At 53.7% G+C, this 19,696-nt stretch overlaps 1 protein-coding gene across 5 annotated transcripts; it reads right to left on the bottom strand.

The window, feature by feature from the left end:
- Nucleotides 1–3,081: 3,081 nt before the first annotated feature.
- FLOT2 (flotillin 2) lies at nt 3,082–19,561 on the bottom strand. Of its 5 annotated transcripts, none has more exons than XM_029927581.1 (11): nt 19,375–19,561; nt 13,363–13,444; nt 10,351–10,441; nt 6,695–6,818; nt 6,177–6,295; nt 5,953–6,066; nt 5,731–5,850; nt 5,423–5,637; nt 4,834–5,017; nt 4,411–4,560; nt 3,082–4,332 (listed from the first exon to the last, which is right to left on the bottom strand). In XM_029927581.1, the coding sequence occupies exons 1-11, from the start codon at nt 19,421–19,423 to the stop codon at nt 4,294–4,296; spliced, it is 1,287 nt and encodes a 428-aa protein (XP_029783441.1). In that variant the 5' UTR covers nt 19,424–19,561; the 3' UTR covers nt 3,082–4,293. The 5 variants fall into 5 exon arrangements, with proteins under 5 accessions (XP_029783441.1, XP_029783440.1, XP_029783443.1 ...); XM_029927580.1 differs by lacking the exon at nt 10,351–10,441 and adding an exon at nt 7,822–7,912 and having other exon boundaries at nt 19,375–19,559; XM_029927583.1 differs by lacking the exons at nt 10,351–10,441; nt 13,363–13,444 and adding an exon at nt 7,822–7,912 and having other exon boundaries at nt 19,375–19,558.
- Between the last annotated feature and the right edge of the window lie 135 nt (nt 19,562–19,696).

Genomic DNA, 19,696 nt, shown 5'->3' with positions numbered 1-19,696 from the left:
TCTTTTTTAGACTCTCTACACCCAACATGGGGCTTGAACTCATGACCCTAAAATCAAAAGTCTCATGCTCTTTTCTGACTGAGCCAGCCAGGTGCCCCAAGTGGATTTTTCACTTCTGTATTTAAAAAAGAAATAATTTCTTTATTTATTTGAGGGGGTGGGTAGAGGGAGAGAGAAAGAATCTTAAGCAGGCTCCATGCCTAGCCTGGAGCCCGAAGTAGGGCTTGATCTCATGACCTGAGATCATGACCTGAGCTGAAATTAAAGAGTCAGCTGCTTAATGGACTGAAGCAGCCAAGTGCCCCAAGGAGGTTTTTGGTGGACTGTTATTTTGTTTTTTGGCAGTTTGCATATCTTTTTATTTTTTATATTTATTCATTTATTTATTTTAAAATTTATATCCAAGTTAGCATATAGTGCAACCATGATCTTAGGAGTGGATTCCAGGGATTCATCCCCTGTAACACCCAGTGCTCATCCCAACAAGTGTCTTCCTTAATGCCCTTTACCCATTTACCCCATCCCCCCTCCCAGCCCCTCTAGCAATCCTCAGTTTGTCCTCTGTATTTAAGAGTCTCTTATGTTTTGTCCCCCTCCGTTTTTCCATTTTTTGCTTCCCTTCCCTTATGTTCATGTTTCGTATCTTAAATTCGACATATGAGTGAAGTCATATTTGCCTTTCTCTGTCTACTTTTGCTTAGCCTAATACCCTCTAGTTCTATCCATATTGTTGCAAATGACAAGATTTCATTCTTTTTGATTGCCAAGTAATACTTCATTATATATATTACTGGAGTAATATAATATATAGTATTATATAGTATATAGTATGTAATATAGTAATGAAGTAATATACATATACTACATCTTCTTTATCCATTCATCTTCAATAGACATTTGGGCTCTTTCAATTCTTTGGCTATTTATAGCACTGCTCTTAGGGCGCCTGGGTGGCTCAGTTGGTTAAACAACCGGCTTCGGCTCAGGTCATGAGCTCATGGTTCATGGGTTTGAGCCCCGCGTCGGGCTCTGTGCTGACAGCTAGCTCAGAGCCTGGAGACTGTCTTTGGATTCTGTCTCTCCCATTCTGTCCCTCCCCTGCTCTCACTCTCTCTCTCTCCCTCTCTCTCAAAAAAATAAATAAAACTTAAAAAAAATTTATAGCGCTGCTGTTTATAGCCATCTATAGCGCTGCTATAAACATTGGGGTGCATGTGTCCCTTCAAAATAGCACACCTGTATCCCTTGGATAAATACCTAGTAGTGCAATTGATGGGTCGTGGGGTAGTAGGAGGTTTTTAAAATTAACTTTCTGTTGAAGAACATGTATTCAAAACATGTACAACTTGTAAGAAAATTGTCACAAAGTCAACACACCCATTTAACAATCACCCAGGGCAAGAAACAGCACATTACCAGAATATTCCCTGGAGCTTCCTGTGTCCCTTCTCAGTCACTCCCCTTTTCCTGTCCAAGAGGGATTTCCATGCCAACTTCTAATACCATAGATTAGCTTTGCCTGATTTTTTGCACTTTACATGATGGAATGATACGCTATGTATTCTTTTCTTTGGCTCCTTATTTTGTTTGGGAAATTCATTCAAATTGTTGCATGTGTCAATATTTCTTTTCTTAAATTTTTTAACATTTTAATTTGTTTTTGAGAGACAGAGTGCGAGCAGAGGAGGGGCAGAGGAGAGCGCCTAGGTGGCACAGCTGGTCATGATCTCACGGTTTGTGAGTTCCAGCCCCTCATCAGTTCAGAGCATGCTTGGGATCCTCTGTCTTCCTCTCTCTCTCTACCCTTGCTCACACTCCCTCTTAAAAATATTAAAAAAAAGATACACTCTACCCCCAACATGGGGCTTGAACTCATCATGACCCCGAGATCAAGAGTTGCATACTCTACTGACCGAGCCAGCCAGGTGCCCTGATAAACAGATAAGTCTTAATTTTAAGGTTCCAATTTATTAATCTTTTCTCTTATAGTTATTGATTTTTGTATTAGTTTAAGAATGTTTGTAGAGGCAACTGGGTGGCTCAGTTGGTTAAGCATCTAACTTTGGCTCAGGTCATGATCTCACAGTTCGTGCGTTCAAGCCCCGTTGTCAGGCTCTGCACTAATAGCTCAGACTGGAGCCTGCTTCAGATTCTGTCTTTCTCTCTGCCCCTCACCCGCTTGTGTTCTAAACTCTTTCTCCCCCCGACCTGTCAAAAATAATCATTTGAAAAAAATGTTTGGTTACCCTAAAATCATAGAGATATTGTTATTTTCTGTATGTTTATTATATTACTTTACACATTTAGATCTACAATCCATCTGGAACTGATTTTGTGTACAATGTGAGGTTCAGGGTCATGAACCACTCTCCTCCCACCCTGATATCTGGTATCTTTTATTGAAAAGATTGTCCTTTCCCATAGCTCTGCATTGCCACTTTTATCATAAAACACATGTGGGTCTAGGGGTGCCTAGGTGACTGTCAGTTAAGCATCTGACTCTTGATTTTGGTTCAGGTCATGATCTCACAGTTCGTGAATTTGAGCCCTACATTGGGCTCGTGCTGACAGTGCAGAGCCTGATTAGAATTCTCTCTCTGCCCCTTCCTTGCTCATACACACACACACACACTCTCTCAAACTAAATAAAAAGAAAAAAAGGATATTAAAGCCGAGAGAGATGAAGATAGATGCTCACGATTACACAGATGGTAACAATAGAGCTAAAATTTAAACCCAAGAAGTCTGATTCCAGAGTTCATGTGCTTAAGCCTGAGAAATGGGCTCCATGACTGAGTGAGGCTCAGGGGGCGTGAGGGAACCCGGCAACCCCTTCCATCTTCTGCAGGCAATGGAGCCAGGTCTCCCAAGGCTCAGGTCTGGCTGCAGAACCTGGGCCAATGGCCACCCTGCCCCAGAATGCTACTGGGGACAAGGCCAGTGTGCTGATGCCCTCCAGTGGCTACCATGGGGGAAAACAGACACAGTGTAGCCTTGAGGCTGAATGGGTGTTATGGGTAGGGGACCTGCTTAGTCCTTGCTTCCTAGCCTCTACTCTCACAGAAGACACAATACAGGGCATAGGCATAACAGATGTTTTATTTTACCAGAAGGGACAGGCAATGGGGCAGTGCAGCATCCAAGCCCCAGACCAGACATGCAGCATCCACATGCAGGAACAGCTACACAGGCTGGGGCAGAGCCAGAAGTGGGACACTGGGACCACTGGTCACCCACAGCACCCCTGCCAGGGTGCTTGGGCACCGCGCTCCTCTGTCTCCACTAGAGCAAGAAGACAGAGGACTGCACTGCTTCCCCATGGCGGGAACCTTATCACTCTGGCCAGAAGGAAAGATGGTACAAGGGATATGGAGTCTGGCCAGTCTACAGCACTCAACTCTGTACAGGCCTGGCACAGCCCTGCTGGCTGGAATGGTCTGGCCCGATAACCAGGACAGAGCAGCCCTAGCAGGAAGATGGTCTACACACCTTCTAGTCCCCAACAGGGCTAGACCCTGATCCCAAGCCTACCTATAGTAGGGACATATCCATGAAGGGGACTTCCCTGAGCACAAGCAGGGGCCTCCTAAGGCAGTAGTAAACTGAGGGAGCTGCTATAGACAGGAGGCCTTGCCTCTGCCCCTGGGTAGGGAGAGAGAGATTAAGGGACCAGAGCAGGCCTGGGGCTGAGGGAGGCTGAAGTAGAGGGCAGTGCCTGGCTAGGCCGAGGGGGTCTGGAGCAGGTGAGGCTGGGAGCTTCCTGGGGTCGGGTTTAGGGCTGGGAAGACCAGGCCAGGAGAGGGAAGGGTGGCCATCCTACCCAGACCCTCCTTACTCATGCCGAGTTTTGGCAAGGGCCACAGGGAGGATGAACAGATGCACAGAGAACTTCAAGGCACCAGGATTCTGAGGAGCAGCAGGGCTACTACCCCCCACAGACAGACAGTGATTATAATAAATGTCTTCAACTTAAACTACATAATGTGTGTAGAGGGTGGGAGCAGAGAGGGACAGAAAAAGACAAAGGAAGAGACATACAGGGAGATGAGGGTGGAAGAAACCAACCAGATGAATGTGGCAGTGAAAGTGAAGGTGTGGGGAAGAGGAGAAGAAGGAGACAGCCAGGGACAGGACAGAAGGAAGACAGCCACAGAAGGCCTGAACACGCAGCACTTCTGGTCCCTACAAAATAAGGCACCAGAGTCAGTAACGTTCCCGTTGTTGCTGTGGTAGTCAAACGGGTGCTGGAGGGAGAGGCGGGCGGCTGCTGAGGGGCACAGGCCTTCGGGAGCCTCACACCTGCACACCGGTGGCCTTCTTGATCAGCGGTACCTGTGAGGAAGGGAGGCGCCATGAGGCCTTGGCGCTGGGGCTCATAACTGTCCCACCCACAGGTGGCTGGGCGCTCACCTTAGATAGGTCCACACCTGTGAGGGCGTGCACAGAGGCCGGCAGCTCGGCCAGCAGTCGGTTTACTTCTGACGTCACCTTGCTGTTGTCCCCGCTGAGGACCACAATCTCATCGACTTTGGTCAGCGGGGCGGCGATTTTGGCAGCAATCTAGGTGGGGAGGTGGGAGGAGAGCTCAGTTGGTGATCTGACTCTGTCCTCCTGCCTCGTCCAGCCTCTTCCCTTCCTTTCTCCACCTTGCCCAAACCCCACCCTCTTGTTTGCAAGCCATGGTCAGTGAGATGCAGTGGGCCAGGGATGGGCCTGGGCCTGTTATAGGGTTCCTGCCTGCCACGGAGTACTCCCACATTTAATGCATTCAGCCAGCCTGTAGTTGTGTTCCTGACAAGGCCCAGCCGGACACACTGGGGGCGAAGGCCTCACCTGGGGTAAGGCTTCCAGCACCAAGGCCATCTTGGCTGCGTCCCCGTATTTCTGGTAGGCCTCAGCCTTGAGCTTCATCCGCTCAGCCTCGGCCTTGCCCATTGCCTCGATGACTGCTGCCTCCGCCTCCCCGATTTTGCGGATCTTCTCAGCCTCGGCTTGTGCCAAGAGGACCTGCTTCACCCTGCAGGAGTTCAGGCCAGGTGGGATCAGTGCTAAGTGCCAGAGGCCCCACCAGCCTTGCCTGGGGGCCAGCAAACCCTCAAACCCTCTGCTCTGATGGGTGTCAGGGGTTGGGGACCCAGGAAGGGAGGTGCTGCCTTCTGGCTCTGGCCAGGGAGAGGCCACCAGTTCCAGAGGCAAATGGGAAGAGGGGACCAGCCAGGATGCCTGCTGTGCCAAGTACCATACAGTGCCCTCAGGTCTCCTTTATCTAGTTCAGCCTTCCCAACAGCAATCCCACTGGGAAGGCGGCTCACCCCCACCTAAGCCAGCAGGTGCAGGGAGAAGCAGATTCCACATTGGGGCTGGGGAGGTGGACGGGAGAGGAGCCTGCCTGACTAGTCCTCTCTCAGCCAGAGGCGCTCACTTTTCACCCTCGGCGATCTGCTGTATGCGGTGGGCCTCAGCCTCGGCAGGGCGGCGCACCGTGGCAATGAGCTCCTTGTCTGTGCGTAGGATCTCTTGCGCCTCCACTGCAATCTGCTTCTTGCGCTGCACGATTTCAATCTCGATCTCTTCCTGCCGGATCTTCTGCTGCTCACGGGCCCCTTGCAGCTCATAGGCCAGCTGGGCCTCGGCTGTCTGTGGCAGGAAGATGGGTAGCACATCAGAGGCTGGCTGCCAGGTCGTGTGCGAGCCCTGAGCCCCAACCGAGGATGCCCCATGGCTCCTCACCTTGATGTTGACCTCCTCACTGAAAGCTGACTTTTGCAGCTCAAAGGCTCGCTTGGAGTCAGCGATCTTGGTGTCTGCCATGAACTTCACATCCAGCATCTCCTTCTTGCACTCAGCTTCCTGGCAGCAGGAGGGGCAAGTGCTGAGGGTCCCCCGACCTACCACGGTCCCACCACCCCTGAGATCCCTGGCCCTGGAGGCAGGAAGGAAAGCCCACGGTACCCGGATGCCTGCATCTCGCTCAGCCTCGGCCACCCCAATGTCAGCATCTCTCTGCACCACGGCGGTCTGTGTCTTGCCCAAGGAGCTTAGATAGTCCACTTTGTCATACACGTCCTGGGAGGGAAGGGGGAATCATCCTTGGGAAGAGTCCTAGGCACAAAGGTGTCCCTCCTGCCAGCACCCCCCTCCCAGGGGAACATTGCAGCCTTCCTAGCACACTGCACCTTGATGGTGAAACTGAGGATCTCGATGCCCATGCGGCCGACGTCAGGGGCCGCCACCTCCCGCACCAGCTTGGCAAACTGGTCCCGGTCCTGATAAATCTGCTCCACAGTGAGGGTACCTGGGGACAGAGGGATCATGGGCTGGCTCCCCTCCCACTGCAGAGGGGAGGGGGCATGCAAGTAGCAGTGTGAGGGTATGCCCGAGCAGTGCAGTCTGAGCTGGGTCCTCCTGGGGTGTCCTCTTCATGGCCTTAACACTGAGCCGCCTCTTGTACAGTCCAGGCTGAATGAGGAAAAGTCACAAGCAACCCCAGGAGCCTGACCAGACTGGCAGCCCCTCACCTCCCCATCTCAATGCCCTCCCCTTTCCCTCAAGTCACATGAAGTTTGGAAAGGAAACCTTGGTGAGACTGACAGACCTCCCTGCCCTGCTCCACGCCCCTCCCGGGCCCTGGTTTGGAGAGCCTGAGGGCACCTTGAAGGCAGCAGAGGGGTCCCTGGGAGGGGGAGGGCCTTACCAAGGATGGAGCGCAGGTGTCCCTCCAGGGTCTGCAGGACGACATTCTTGATGTCCTGCACATTCTTGCCCAGAAACTGCTCGCAGGCCACTGCCAGGAGCTCCTTCTCCGTCATGATCTTCACCTGCCAGTAGTTACAGAGGCGCTTGAATCAGGCTGTAGTGGGGCAAATGGAGGTCCCAGACCCACAGATGTGGAGGATAGTGGCTGTACCCCTCCCCTCCTTTTTCAGCCCTGGAGGCCTAGGGGCCAGGCGGGAAGAGAGTCTGTCTGAGGCCTCTGGTGGGGAGAGCACACGTGGAATTCTTATACTGACAATTTTTATTTCTACTGGCCTCCTCAGGCCCCAACATGGCCTCTCTGCCAGGCATCTGGGTCTCGTCTCCCAACCCCTGAGCCCACTCACAATTCCACATTAGCAAATTCCTCCCACGCAGGCTCCCCCACCAGTGGGAGACCCGCGGGCTGAGGGGCAGAGAGGGCAGAAAGTAAAACGAGTGATAGGGATACACAGATATACAGACAAGGGAAGAGAGCCTGGACAGGGCAGGAGACAGGTCCAGGGGCTGCCACCGGGGGTGGGTATCCACCTGCCTCTCATACCCGAGGTGTGAAGCCAAGCGCCCGCTTGCCAGAGGCCTGTAACATGGCTGCACCTTGCTGCCATGTGAGGTTGAGAACTGGATTAGAGCAGGAAGCCCCTCACCCTGGGTTCATACTGGAAACATAAAGCAGCCTCTGACAGAGCTCCTGTGCCTCACGTGACCTCCCCTCTGGTCCCCTTTAGCCCCCTCCCCCCGGGAACAGGGAAGGCCTGGATTCTGGGGGGTGGTGCTTCCAACACCTGCAAAGAACGGGGTGGGGTTAGTGAGGAGAAGCCCTCAGCGCGGTTCTGTCCCTCGTGGGCCCGCTGAGGAGAGAAGGGGTGTCTGTTAGTCCTACTGAGTGGCCAAGGGGCCGAGTGAGTGTGTTCCGGTGGCGATGAGCCTTTCTTGGAAGGGGAGGGCGGGGAAAGGGGCACTGGAGAGAGACTGCCCCTGGCTGCCATCCTCTCCTCCTCCCCCCAAACCCCAGCACAGGGACGAGGCAGCTCAACGGACATGCGTGGGGCTGCTGAGTTACTATACCTGGGCGACACCCGTCACAGTTAAAGCTACCCCCTCGGCCGTCTCTACGTCCTCGCAGCGGGGCTGCAACGTCATAATCTCTAGGGAAATCCTGCCAAGAAATGCAAAACAGGGGCATGGGTCTGGGGGCCAGGGGCCTGGGGTGAGGGGAGAGTCCAATACCTCACTGCTCCGCCTGAGACAGGCCAGGGGTCCTGCTGCAGAGGTGGGAAGGGCGCTATGAGGGGTTGAAGTCAGGAGTCTGTGGGCAGATGGGTGGGAAGGCAGAGCAGCGTGGGTGCGGGTAGCACTGGGGGAAGCAGCATAAGTGTCCTTCCCACGGCACACATGTCCTCTGTGCACATGAGCCTGGTTTGCAGAGTAGGGGAAGGGAGTAGAGCAGTGGCTGTGGGTGGTCTGGGCCAGTGGGGAGGGTCCATGTGTAGCTGTGTGTGTGTGTGTCCTGGGGAAAACACGTAAGTGCTGGTGCTCCAGGCTGGACTGCGTGGGTCATCTGAACATCCCTCAGGGGCCTTCACCTGTCCCCAAGGAGCCCTGGGAGGCTGCCCAGAGAGCCCTGCCTACTAGCCTGGCATGCTAGGAGTATGCCCTCTGCTGGCCGGAGACAGAGTGGCCCTGCATCTGGCCAGGGGAGTCCTGCCCAGTCCCTTCACCTGGCAACAGGCTGGACTTGAAGCCTACCCTCTGGGGTTGGGCCCAGGTGGCTCAAGTGGGGAACCAGGGCTAAGGTCACATGAGGGCTTCCTGGCCCAGACAATCTCCAGGGTCCACATCACCAAGCTTAAAAGGGACGTAGGTATCTGCAGTTATTTCAAGTCGATAGCAGTTTGGAGGGGGAGCAGCAGCGTTTCTTTAGCCAAGGGTGTCAAGGGAGGCTGGGACCCTACTGGTTCTACACAAGCTGCTCTGAGTCTCTCAGGCCTCCTTGGCGAAATCTGGTGGTGCACAGCTACAAGGAGTGGATAAGGTGGGGGCGGTCCCTTTCCCCATTAGAGCCGGCAGGCTGGGTGAGGAAGGGAGAAGTGGCGTAGGGTTTTGCCTGAGACGCCTGAAGGGCAATTTGAAGCAAGGTAAGGGGATTGGTAATATGATGTTTAGGGCTCTTCCAGTCAGGGCGCCAGCAAGCAGGCTCTGAGGGGGAGGGGCTGTCTGATGTTCACTGCAGTGCCTGCAACTAAGAAGGCGCTCGCTCAATCAACAGAGAGCCGCCGCGCGAAGCTATGAGGAGGAGCAGCTGCGTGTCACAAAGAAAGCACTGGGGGTTACTAAATACCCTGGGTCAGGAATGGGTTTCACTGGCTACAGCTGCATGGCAGTGGAGAGCGAGACATTGGGCCACTTGCTTTTCAAAGTGAGACTGGGGGGCAGTGAGACTGGCTCAGCTGGTTGAGCGTTCAGCTCTTGGATTTCGGCTCAGATCATGATCTCACAGTTGGTGGGATCCAGCCCTGTGCTGGACTCTGCATGGACAGTGTGGAGCCTGTTTGGGATTCTCTTTTTCCCCTTCTCTCTGCCCCTCCTCTGCTTTCTCTCTCTCTCAAAATGAATAAATGAACTTGGGATGCCTGGGTGGCTCAGTTGGTTGAGCATCCGACTTTGGCTCAGGTCATGATCTCACAGTATGCGGGTTTGAGTCCCATGTCAGGCTCTGTGCTGACAGCTCAGAGCCTGGAGCCGGCTTTGGATTCTGTGTCTCCAGCTCTCTCTTTTTGCCCCTTCCCCACTCATGCTCTTTCCTTCTGTCTCTCTCTCAAAAATAAATAAACATAAAAATTTTTTTAAATAAATGAGCTTACCCCGCCCCCACACAGTGAGACTGGATTCATAATAAAGCTTAGGTTTCTCCAGCACTTATTTTCCAAAAATCCCAAAGAGCCCTCATGTTGTTCTACTTGCCTTTCCAATACCCTTACAGAACACAGAGAGGACATGATTCCCCTATTTCAGACATAGGGAAACTAAAACCTAGTGATAAGAGATTTTCAAAGGCTTCTCAACAAAGATCAGGAGTAAGGAATGGCCAAGGCTCGTTTTTCTAAGGCCTGTCAAGGAGGTCAGAGGAGGCCAAGGAGCTCGGTGAACAGAATTTCTCATGGGACACAGAATTTCTCATGGGACCCATTTTCTGGCCCTGCAAGAAAGAGGGCTAGGGCTTGACACTGGGGTGTCAGCATGGATGGGGGGCTAGCAAAGGACTCCACAGAGCCTGTCCAGACAGCCGAGCTCTGGCACACAGGGGCCTGTGTCTCCTGCCTCAACTTACCCCTTGGCATCCAAGGACATCCACTAGCAGACTTGGGCAAAGCTTCCAGAATCCCTTGCTCTTTCCCCACTAGCAGCCCCGGTCGGTGAGGGCAAGGGAGCTGGAGGGCTCTGGGGTCCATCCTGGCACCCACAGCAGCACAGGTGGGAGCGGAGGGGAGGGAGGCACACTCTCAGAGGGGAGTCCATCCAGGTCCTGCCTGCCAGGCCCCACAGGGCAGGAAGAGAGAAGGTTAGACACAGAGGAGGAAGCAGGTGGGTTATTACCTGTGCAACCCCTGTTACGAATAGCGGGACCCCCTCCGACGTCTCAATATTCTCACAGCGACACAGGATGGTCATAACCTCCAGAGACAGTCTGAGGAGCAGCCAGGGGGAGGGAGAGGTAGGGGCAGGAAGGGGTAGGAGGGGACACAGCAAACACACACAGTGGTTACCAGACAAGCAACGATGCCGGATGCCTGGGGCAGGGCGGGGTTGATCTTAGTACTTCAGCCCTTTACTGCCAGCTCAGCCTATGGTTGTAGGGGGACAGAGAAAGGCCTCTTGCTGGCCTGAGGCCTCTGGGTCTCTTCTCTAACCCCTACACCGCTCTGAGGAGGAGCTGCTGGGCGGGGGGAAAAGCTGACGACCTGAGGTCGGGAGGCCTGTGCACAAGGCACCTGGCTTGCCCACCACCTCACTTTCCCAGGAGAGTCCTGGCAGACTCCTGGCACGAGGGTCCAGGACACTTAGCCTCACCTTTACCCTCCATACACAGGCAAACCTGTGTTTCCAGAAACTGGACAAGAGAGGCCACTCTGGGGATTAATGAGCCACAGCCAACACTGAATCCTGCTTGGGTTTGTGCTATATGTCACTAAGAAGGTAATTTAGGGCCTGGAAAGCCCAAAGAAAACCTTGGATTTTCTGATTTGGGGGGCTAGGTGTCAAGGAAGGCTGGAGGAGAAAGTGTGTCCCTCCCAGAATATTCACAGGGACAACTGAGAGGTGACAGCATAATTCACTTTGGGATTTCCAAAACTGGGCACAAGCAAAGAGAGTCACGGCCAAGAAAACAAAGCACCTGGAAGCTGTGTGGGCCTCCCTAGCTGGGCTCCCTAGTGCGGCATGTGTGTGTGAGATGGTGCAGGGTGGCAGGCCAGGCAGAAGCGGGGCCACGGACCATGTGGACAGTTTCCTTAAACCAGAGGAAAGGAGGAGTGGCTGAAGCTAAAGGAGCAGAAGCAGGCCGACTGGGGGACAGGGGCGGGGGGGCGGGGGGATAGGAGCGGCCAGCCTTTACCTGGCAGTGGCAGCCCTGGGGGCTCTGGCTGCACAGATATGGGAAGGGGCCTTCATTTGAGCCCCTAATCCTACCACTCCTGGGCCTGAGAGGACTCAGACAGGAACCACCAAGCTCTCTTCTGGGGAGGGAGGAGAGGGGGAGATAGGAAAGAGGGAGGGAAGGAGGGAGGGAAGGGGGGAAGACAGGAGGCTGCAGCTCAGATGCCAGAGGTGGAGGACCCACTCAGGTAAGGGCGAGAGAGCTGCCACATCGGGGCCTCAGGGCAGGATGTGGCGGCAAAGTGCAGCAGGAGGGACTTCACTAAGCCTGGGGGAAGAATGGCTGACAACGGAGGTGGGGGACACGTAGGGTGGTGTGTGGAAAGCATCTTGCAAGGGAGGCTAGAATCCAGGCTGGGTTAGAAGCCTCTACTCCTACATGAGAGGCTCCTTCTGCCAGCCTAGGGACATAGAGGCCCCGGCTTGTAGAGCTGTCTTTCGAACAGGCTAGGGGTCCAGGAAGGGGCTGCCCTTGGAAACAGAGCCCCAGAAGGGGAGGACTGCAGGCTTAGACCACCCAGCAAGGGGGACCAGCGGGAGAATGCTAAGCCTGGGTGTGTGAGGTCAGTTTCCCAGGATGGCGTACGAGGCCTTCCACTCCTCACTTCCAAACCTACTATTGGAGAAGCTTGGCTCTCCTGTCTCGGGGCTCTGCTCCCTAGAGCAAGAAGCAGGAGGGGGTGCCAAGAACGCAGAGAAAGGGCTGCAGGCATGTCACCCTAGCAGTGGATGCCTGCGTGGGACAGGTCTCTGGGTAAGGTGCAGACTCTCCAGGCCTGGCTGTCCCTCAAAGTGTTTGGATGAGATACGCTGTCATCCCAGGACGGTAAGGCATGTGGGGTGGGGGGACAGTGCCTCTGGAGAGAAGACCCCATGGCTGCCGACAGGCCACTGGCCCACTCAGGAGGGCCTAGCAACCTCCTGAGAAGAAGCTGTGACAGGTATTGGTTACTCTCAGGTACTTTCAGCCTTGAGCCAGAAGAGTCCCCCAGGATTCCTCAACTCAGGCAGAACCAAGTGAGGGGAGAACAAAGCGGGTCACGAGCAATCCGTGAAGTTAAAAAGGTGACCTGCTTTCCCTTGGCCCCAACCCTAGCCAACACCCTGTCTCCCTGGGGTCCCAAGCACAGTAGCTCAGTGCAGCCACAGGGAGCCTCTGTCTGCTGACTAGGGGGCTCGGCCAGAGGGGGATTTCCAGGAGAATGGCTGTCACTCCCCCTCTGGGGTAACCACCGCTCCCCTTCCCTGTTGCCTGGGTCCTGACCTGGAAGGATGCGGGCACAGTCAGGAAGGGGGGATGGCGGAAAGGTGGCTGGCGTGCCTCCTCTCCTTGTGGGTAAGCAGTGAGGGCGCCAGGGGAGGCCCAGGCTAAGACTGGTCAAGTGAAGGGTTCTGGGGGAGCCCCAGGGAGAGCCAGATGGTGGGCCCCCTGTGGGGGCTGAAATCTCCCTTCCTCTGGTGAGTCTTTCCAGACTGACTGAGGGGGTCCAGACATGTTTTGCCTGGCCCAGCACCAGGTCCTTAGATCCCACCCTACGTCCATAAGCTGCCACTATCACAGAGCCACTTCAGACTGTGTCTCTGTTATTCTCTGCCCTTTAGCCCTGCCTATGCCATCCGGGCCTGTGCGGGTCTCCTCAGCCCTTCCTCTCCATGGGGAGTAGGGCTCCAAGAATGACTGAGTTAGACTCAGGGAACTAGGATTCTGCTTGGGCATGGCCCTGAATTCTCTGGGACAGAAGCCACGTCTCCAGGGGAAACAGCACCCCTACTAAGGAGAAAGTGTCCGCAGACAGACCCCCACCCATCTCACCTGCTTCTTAGGAGGCCCCCAGGATAGGAATGTGGCAAGAGTGGGCACTCTAGCTGACCAGGGGGTGAAAGGGGAAGGCTGGAGACCCTTTTCTCCCTTGCCCACTAGGATGCCAGGTTCCCTAGCCCCCAGGCCCTTACCTCTGAGTGTCGGAGATACACCACCAGGCCCAGGCCCAGCCGCCAAACACGTACTGTTTATAGTCAGAGCCACAACAGCCCCCTGAAGAGCAAAGCAAACCACTGCTGGTCAGTCAGTTCTTGGGTTTATCTACCCCCCCAGCCCTCCAACAGCAACTTTGGGCCTTTACCTGCTCTGACAGTTGACAGCCCTCACTGCTGGGTGCTGAGCTTACATGGAAATGGGAGACAGACAGGGGCACCTGGGTGGCTCAGTCAGTTAGGCGTCTGATTTCAGCTCAGATCATGATCTCGCAGTTTGTGAGTTCCAGCCCTGCATCGGGCTTTGTACTGACAGCTCAGAGTCTGAAGCCTGCTTCAGATTCTGTGCCTCCCTTTCTCTCTACCCCTCCCCCATTTGTACTCTCTCTGTCTCTTTCAAAAATAAATAAACACTAAAAATTTTTTTAGGGGCACCTGGGTGGCTCGGTCGGTTAAGCATCCAGCTTTAGCTCAGGTCATGCTCTCACAGTTGTGGGTTTGAGCCCCGCATCAGGTTCTGTGCTGACAGCTAGCTCAGAGCCTGGAGCCTGGAGCCTGTCTTCAGATTCTGTGTCTCCCTCTCTCTCTGACCTTCCCCTGCTCGCACTGTCTCTCTCTGTCTCTCAAACATAAATAAAAAACATAAAAAAAAAAAAGCAGGATACTAATGAGTGGTTCTGAATGTAAGTGCTTTCAGAGAACATAAGTCAGTGGGCAGGCGTGAGCAGGAAAAGGCCTCCATCTTTCACTTAACCATTCATTCAACAAACAAGTAGAATATTTCTGTGCTAGGGATCAAGAGATAAAGAATCAATTCCTATCTTTTTTAAACGTTAATTTATTTTTGAGAGAGAGACAGAGCACAATCGGGTGAGGGGCAGACAGAGAGGGAGACAGTATCTGAGGCAGGCTCCAGGCTCTTGAGCTGTCAGCACAGAGCCCAACACAAGGGCTTGAACTCACAAACCATGAGATCATGACTTGAGCCGAAGTCAGAGGCTTAACCAACAGAGGCCCCCAGGCGCCCCTACAATTCCTATCTTGTAGGAGGTGGGAACTTTTCCTGAGAAAATTGTAATACTCTGTGATTCACCTGTTATCAGGGCATGTGCAGATCAAGAAGGAATACGGGGCACATGGGGTGGGGGGCACTGGGAGGCTGAAGGGAGGGAGGTGTCTCGGAGCCAAGATGGGATCCTTGCTCATGCCCGGCACACACATCTCATTAAGGCTGGTTCTCTATTCCCAGGGCTTTAGAGTGACTGTGTGCCTCTTGTGGGAGTGAATGGGGAAGGCAAATATTCAAAACAAAGGGCAACCTGTGGTACCAACACGAGAAGTGAAGAGAAAGGGAAAAGGTCTAAAAAGAAAGTGGTTCCCCAAAACTGCATCAATGAAACAGGATGTTGAATCCGGCCCCAGCTCGGATCAGGCTGTAGATATGTCCGGCATGCTGGCATGCGGTCTATGCGGAAGTGAGAAAAACCAATTCCTGAAATTCTTGTGAACTCTCCTGATAGTATCAAAATTATTCACTGAGTTCAAGACAGCTTTGGTAAAAAGCTAGAGGGGCAGTTTCCTTGCAGTGCACAAAAATGTGCAGGAAACAGATGATTCAAAGGAAATGTGATTTGGGAAAAAGCCAGGGGGTGTCGTCATTTCTGGAGTCACAAACATCAGTTTCCAGGAAAGCCTTAGGGTGTGTGCCTCCAAAGGTCAAGGGTCAGGGGTCGATTCATGTAGCTGGGTTACAGTGTCTCTGAGGACCCACAACGGGGGACAAGGCAGAGTAGAGGGGCAGAGGGCAGATCATGGAGTGTCTCAGGTATCAGGCCAAAGAGCTGTTTGTGTGTGTGTGTGTGTGTGTGTGTGTGTGTGTGTGTGTGTGTGTGATGGGGAGGTAGTCACACAAGAATTTAAAGTGAAGAGCGACAAAATTACATTTGCATTTTAGAAACACCACTTTGCACAGGAGGAAGATGGGGGTGGGTCAAGGAGATTGGGTAGAAGCCTCTTGCAGTGATGAAGGCAGGACGTGGTGGCTGATGTCATGGGATAACTTCTAGAGCAGTCTTTTCCAAGAGAACCGTGAGGGTGGAAATGTTCTGTAGCCGCAATACGGCAACCACTAGCCACACATGCCTATGAAGCACTGGAAATGTGGCTGGTACATCAATTAATCAAAAAAAAAATTTTTTTTTTGAGTTTATTTATTTTGGGAGAGAGAATGCATGTGCACACTGGGGAGGTGGAAAGAGAGGGAGAGAGACTCCCAAGCAGTACAGAGCCGGACTCAGGGTTCGATCTCACGAACCGTGAAATCAAGCCCCAAGCTGAAATCAAGAGTCGGACATCTAACTGAACCACCCAGGTGCTCCTCTAATTTAGTTAATTTCAATTTAAGTGGCTACTGGCTACCAGATCAGTGCAACTCCAGAGTACAGGTTTGAGCAGGTGGTGATGTCAACAACTTGCACCAGAGACAACAGACAATTGGAGACAAGGTTTGGACGGGTGGAGGCAAAGGACAGAGGCCTCATGAGTGCAGAGGGCCTGTCACCTTAGAGAACTGGTCTCTGAGACTGCTCACCGGGCAGCCAACCCAGTTTCTTGGGCCTGCACTGTGCACGGTGTGAACGGAGCCAGAAGTCCAGGGAGTAAGGAGCAGTGTGAGGAAGGGAGGGAAGAAAGAGGCAGTCTGCCTGTTTCCCTGGGGTGGAAATAACCGTCCACAGGGCTGTTGCTCAAGGGAAGCTATTGCAGGCCTCTCTGCCCTGGGCAGTGGGGTAAGGGAGGCCTCTAAGGACAAGCAGTCAATCTGAAACCTAAGCCATCATGAGATCTGGAGAAACTGAAAGGGTCAAAAATCACAGCTTGCTTCACTTTGGGACTGGTGAGGGCTGGGGCCTCCAGCCAGCTCCAGGATGTGTCTGTCTCATGGTGCTGGGAGTGGAGGTGGCAGTGGTGGGGTGGGGTTGGGTGGGGGAAGGGGGTGTCCACCCTTTACCTTTAACTTATTCTGTGACCTTGGGAGCAGGCTGCCAAAGCTTAAGCTGGGCCTTGGCCAATGGCAACATGGCCAGGTTCCCCGGGGTAGCAACACAGGAAGCTCGTACTGCCAGCCTGCCCCACCCCCACCAGCCTCTGGCCCTGAAAGGCATCTCCCTCCCAGATTCCTGGTCACGCTGAGCCTGAGCACAGCTCCCAAAAGAGAACACTTAGGTACCCCTTCCTTGACCTCCCTAGCTCTTACTCTCTTCAGACCTGGAAGTTTCTCCTAATTTTATCTCACTTTTTTCTAACTCAACTTACTTGCCTTTGCCCTGTCCTCACCTGAGCTGAAGAAATCACAAAACATCCCATGCCAACCTCTGCCCCACTCTTAGTTCCTCCAGACCCAGCCCATCCCTCTGCCCTCTCAGGAATATTCTACTCCCTTCCTGTTTCTCCTCTACCATCCTCCCACTACTCCGGAAGACAATACTCTACAAGGGGGATTTAGCCTCTTTTGAGCTACAACACCCATTAGTGGTTCAGCAATGTGGGAATGTTCATAAATGTATAAAATGTGTAAATAAATTATACTGAAAGTTATCAAAATATGAATACCAATAAATGTGTGACACGTAATTGCTATAGCTGTGATATAGGAACACATTACATAATAAAATCTAGTGGTAGATTTAATAACTAGCTTAACTTCAAAGAAGTGATGAGTGTAAATAATTTTTTTAAAAATCCAGGTTGGTTAACATACACTGTAGTAATGGTTTTAGGAGTAGGATTTAGCGATGCTAAAACTACTCGCTTTTTAAAGAAATTTTATTTAAATCCAAGTTAGTTAACATACAGTGTAGTGTTGTATGGAATTCAGTGAGAGGGTAAATGATTTCAAAGGTACCTGCTACAGGGGCAGTATGGTAGGAAAATATCTGCTAATGCTATCATGGATTGTGGCTGACATTTATAATCTGAAGAAATGCTACATTTCCAATCAGATTAGTGACAAGGTTGGGGGCAGGTCTTTCCTCCATCCCAGTGCACAAACCTCTAGATTCTACCCACAACCCCCAAGGTTAAGAACCTCTGACCTATCGTAGGGATGGGGGAAAAATGTATGGCGTTCGGATCTCCCCTTTTAAATTGCTAAAAATAGATGGAGAGAGAAAGGTTTTATATTACAAATGAAGGAGGGAGGTTAGACAACCAGGAAAACCCTCCAGTCTTTTCAGGTGCAGGAGATGTATCTGTATCCTTCTTAAATTGGGCTGAATGTGTGATGCCTCCGGGCCTAGATGCAGGCTTAAGTAACTGGGCGGGGGCAGGGCTGGGGGCGGTTGCTCTGCTCGCTCTCCTGGAAGTTTGGGGAAGGAGAGAGCTACATCTCTATCTCTGCTGGATCCTCTCAAATCCCCAGGTTCCGTTATACTGAGCTTTGTCCCTCCCTCTTCTCTCCTACCTTTCCTTGACTACAGCACCCTAAATTCTCCCATTCAAGTACTAACCAGGCCTGACCCTGTTTAGTTTCCGAGATCAGACGAGATCGCAGCACCCTCAATTCTCAACAGGGGAGGGAGGTCACTGCATTGGCCTCTGGCCAGAGGACCAGATTCCCCGCAAGTGGAAGGTATAGTGCAGCCCTACTCAGTTGCTCCTCTCACCTCTCAGGGACATGATTGGAGCTTTTGTCTCCTCAGCTGAGGGTCTGGGCTTCCAGAAAGAAATTCCAGAAGAGAAACAAAGAACTGTTCAGATTTTTGGGTTCTAAAAGTCTTCTTTAGGACTGGGGTCTGGGAGACAGGTGCAAGTCTGGCCTCAGTGCTCTCTGGGGGGTCTCCCTCCTAAATCCCAAGGCCACCTCTACTCTTGTCTGCATTTCCCCACAAGAGTAGGAGGGTCATGATCAGGGAGAGTGGGTATTTCTCTCAGTGGAGAGAGAGATTGATTTTGAAATCCAAACTGAGCCAGAGGCCATGTTCCTGGGTAAAAGTTCCCAATGGATGCATTACATCTCCCCAAGGGGCAGCCGCAAACCCTGGTCTAGCTCACGCTCTTTCACCGACTTCTGTAGCCAGCTCTAACAACTGCACACAGACTGCAAATTGGCATTGGCAGTGGGAAGTAAGACCTGAAGGATTCCGGCCCCCACAGGCCTCCAAGCTGTCAGGAAACCACCCTCCCCAGCACCTGTGAGCCAGTTAGGGGCTGCACAAACGGGTGCCTTGAAGGGCTTCAGCCACCTCTCAAAATACCCAAATCTACAGTTTAAAAATCAGCCTTAAGGCGAAGATACCTCTCTCCTCCCTAGTGCAGCAGTTCCCAAGCCCCGCCCAAGCTCCCAGAAATTCTGGAGTCTGTAACAGCATTTTGCAACCGCGGCGACACAGACCAGAACCCGGTTTCTCAACCTGTAGAGGCGTCACCCGCATCTCTGGGGGCGGGCAATGCCAGTAAACCCCAGTAAGCCTAACCCGCTCAGAATTAACGGAAGCACAAGGATCCCCGTCCCAACCCCCCAACACCCCGCCAGGCAAGCACCTGCCCTCCAAAGCTTCTTCGAGACCCACCCCAACGGCCGGGCCCCGGAATCCAGCCAAACCGCTGTGTTCTGGGAACCACGGGTCCTCTTCCCACGGCCTCAGTTCGGGACCCCCTAGGCCACGGTGGAATAGAGGGGAGGAGACCATGCCCAGAGAGTAGGCGGAGAAAGGAGCAAATAAACACGGGCAAACACGCAGTGAAAGGGGGAGCCTCGGAACACTGCCAACTGTGAGAAAGGGGGTCCCCTTCCTGGAAGGTTCTCGGGCCCAACACCCGCGCCCCCACCCTCCGCACTGCCCTCCGCCCTCGGAGCCTTTCCCCGGCCTAGCCAGTCCGCGCTAGCTCGCCAGCCCCGCACCCACCCCGCGTCCCCCTTCGCGGACAGAGCCAGCGCCCGAACACCCTCCCCGCCCCGGCGCCTCAGACCCGCCTCCCTCGCCGCCCTCTCACCTGAAACCACCAGCGCCTCGTTGGGCCCCACTGTGTGGCAATTCCCCATGGCGCCGGTGGCACGGACGGCCAGCGGGGAACGCAGAGACCTGGACAGCACGGCCCGCACCGCCGGCCGCGCCCAGCCTATCCCGCCACCCCCAGCGGCCGCCCGCGCCCCTCCGCGGTCGCAGCCCCGCCGGAAGTGTAGCGGCGGAGGGCGGGGCAGGCGGGCGAGAGCGGCAGTCAACACGCTTGGTTTCCCAGGGCCCATCCCCACGGCGCCCCGGGAGGGCCCCCCCCCCCCCCCCCCCCCCCCCCCCCCCCCCCCCCCCCCCCCCCC

Source organism: Suricata suricatta, chromosome 17, assembly GCF_006229205.1.
Source record: "Suricata suricatta isolate VVHF042 chromosome 17, meerkat_22Aug2017_6uvM2_HiC, whole genome shotgun sequence".
NCBI lineage: Eukaryota > Metazoa > Chordata > Mammalia > Carnivora > Herpestidae > Suricata > Suricata suricatta.
The sequence above is the reverse complement of the archived record's forward strand: the minus strand, read 5'-3'. Positions and strand labels throughout refer to the sequence as shown.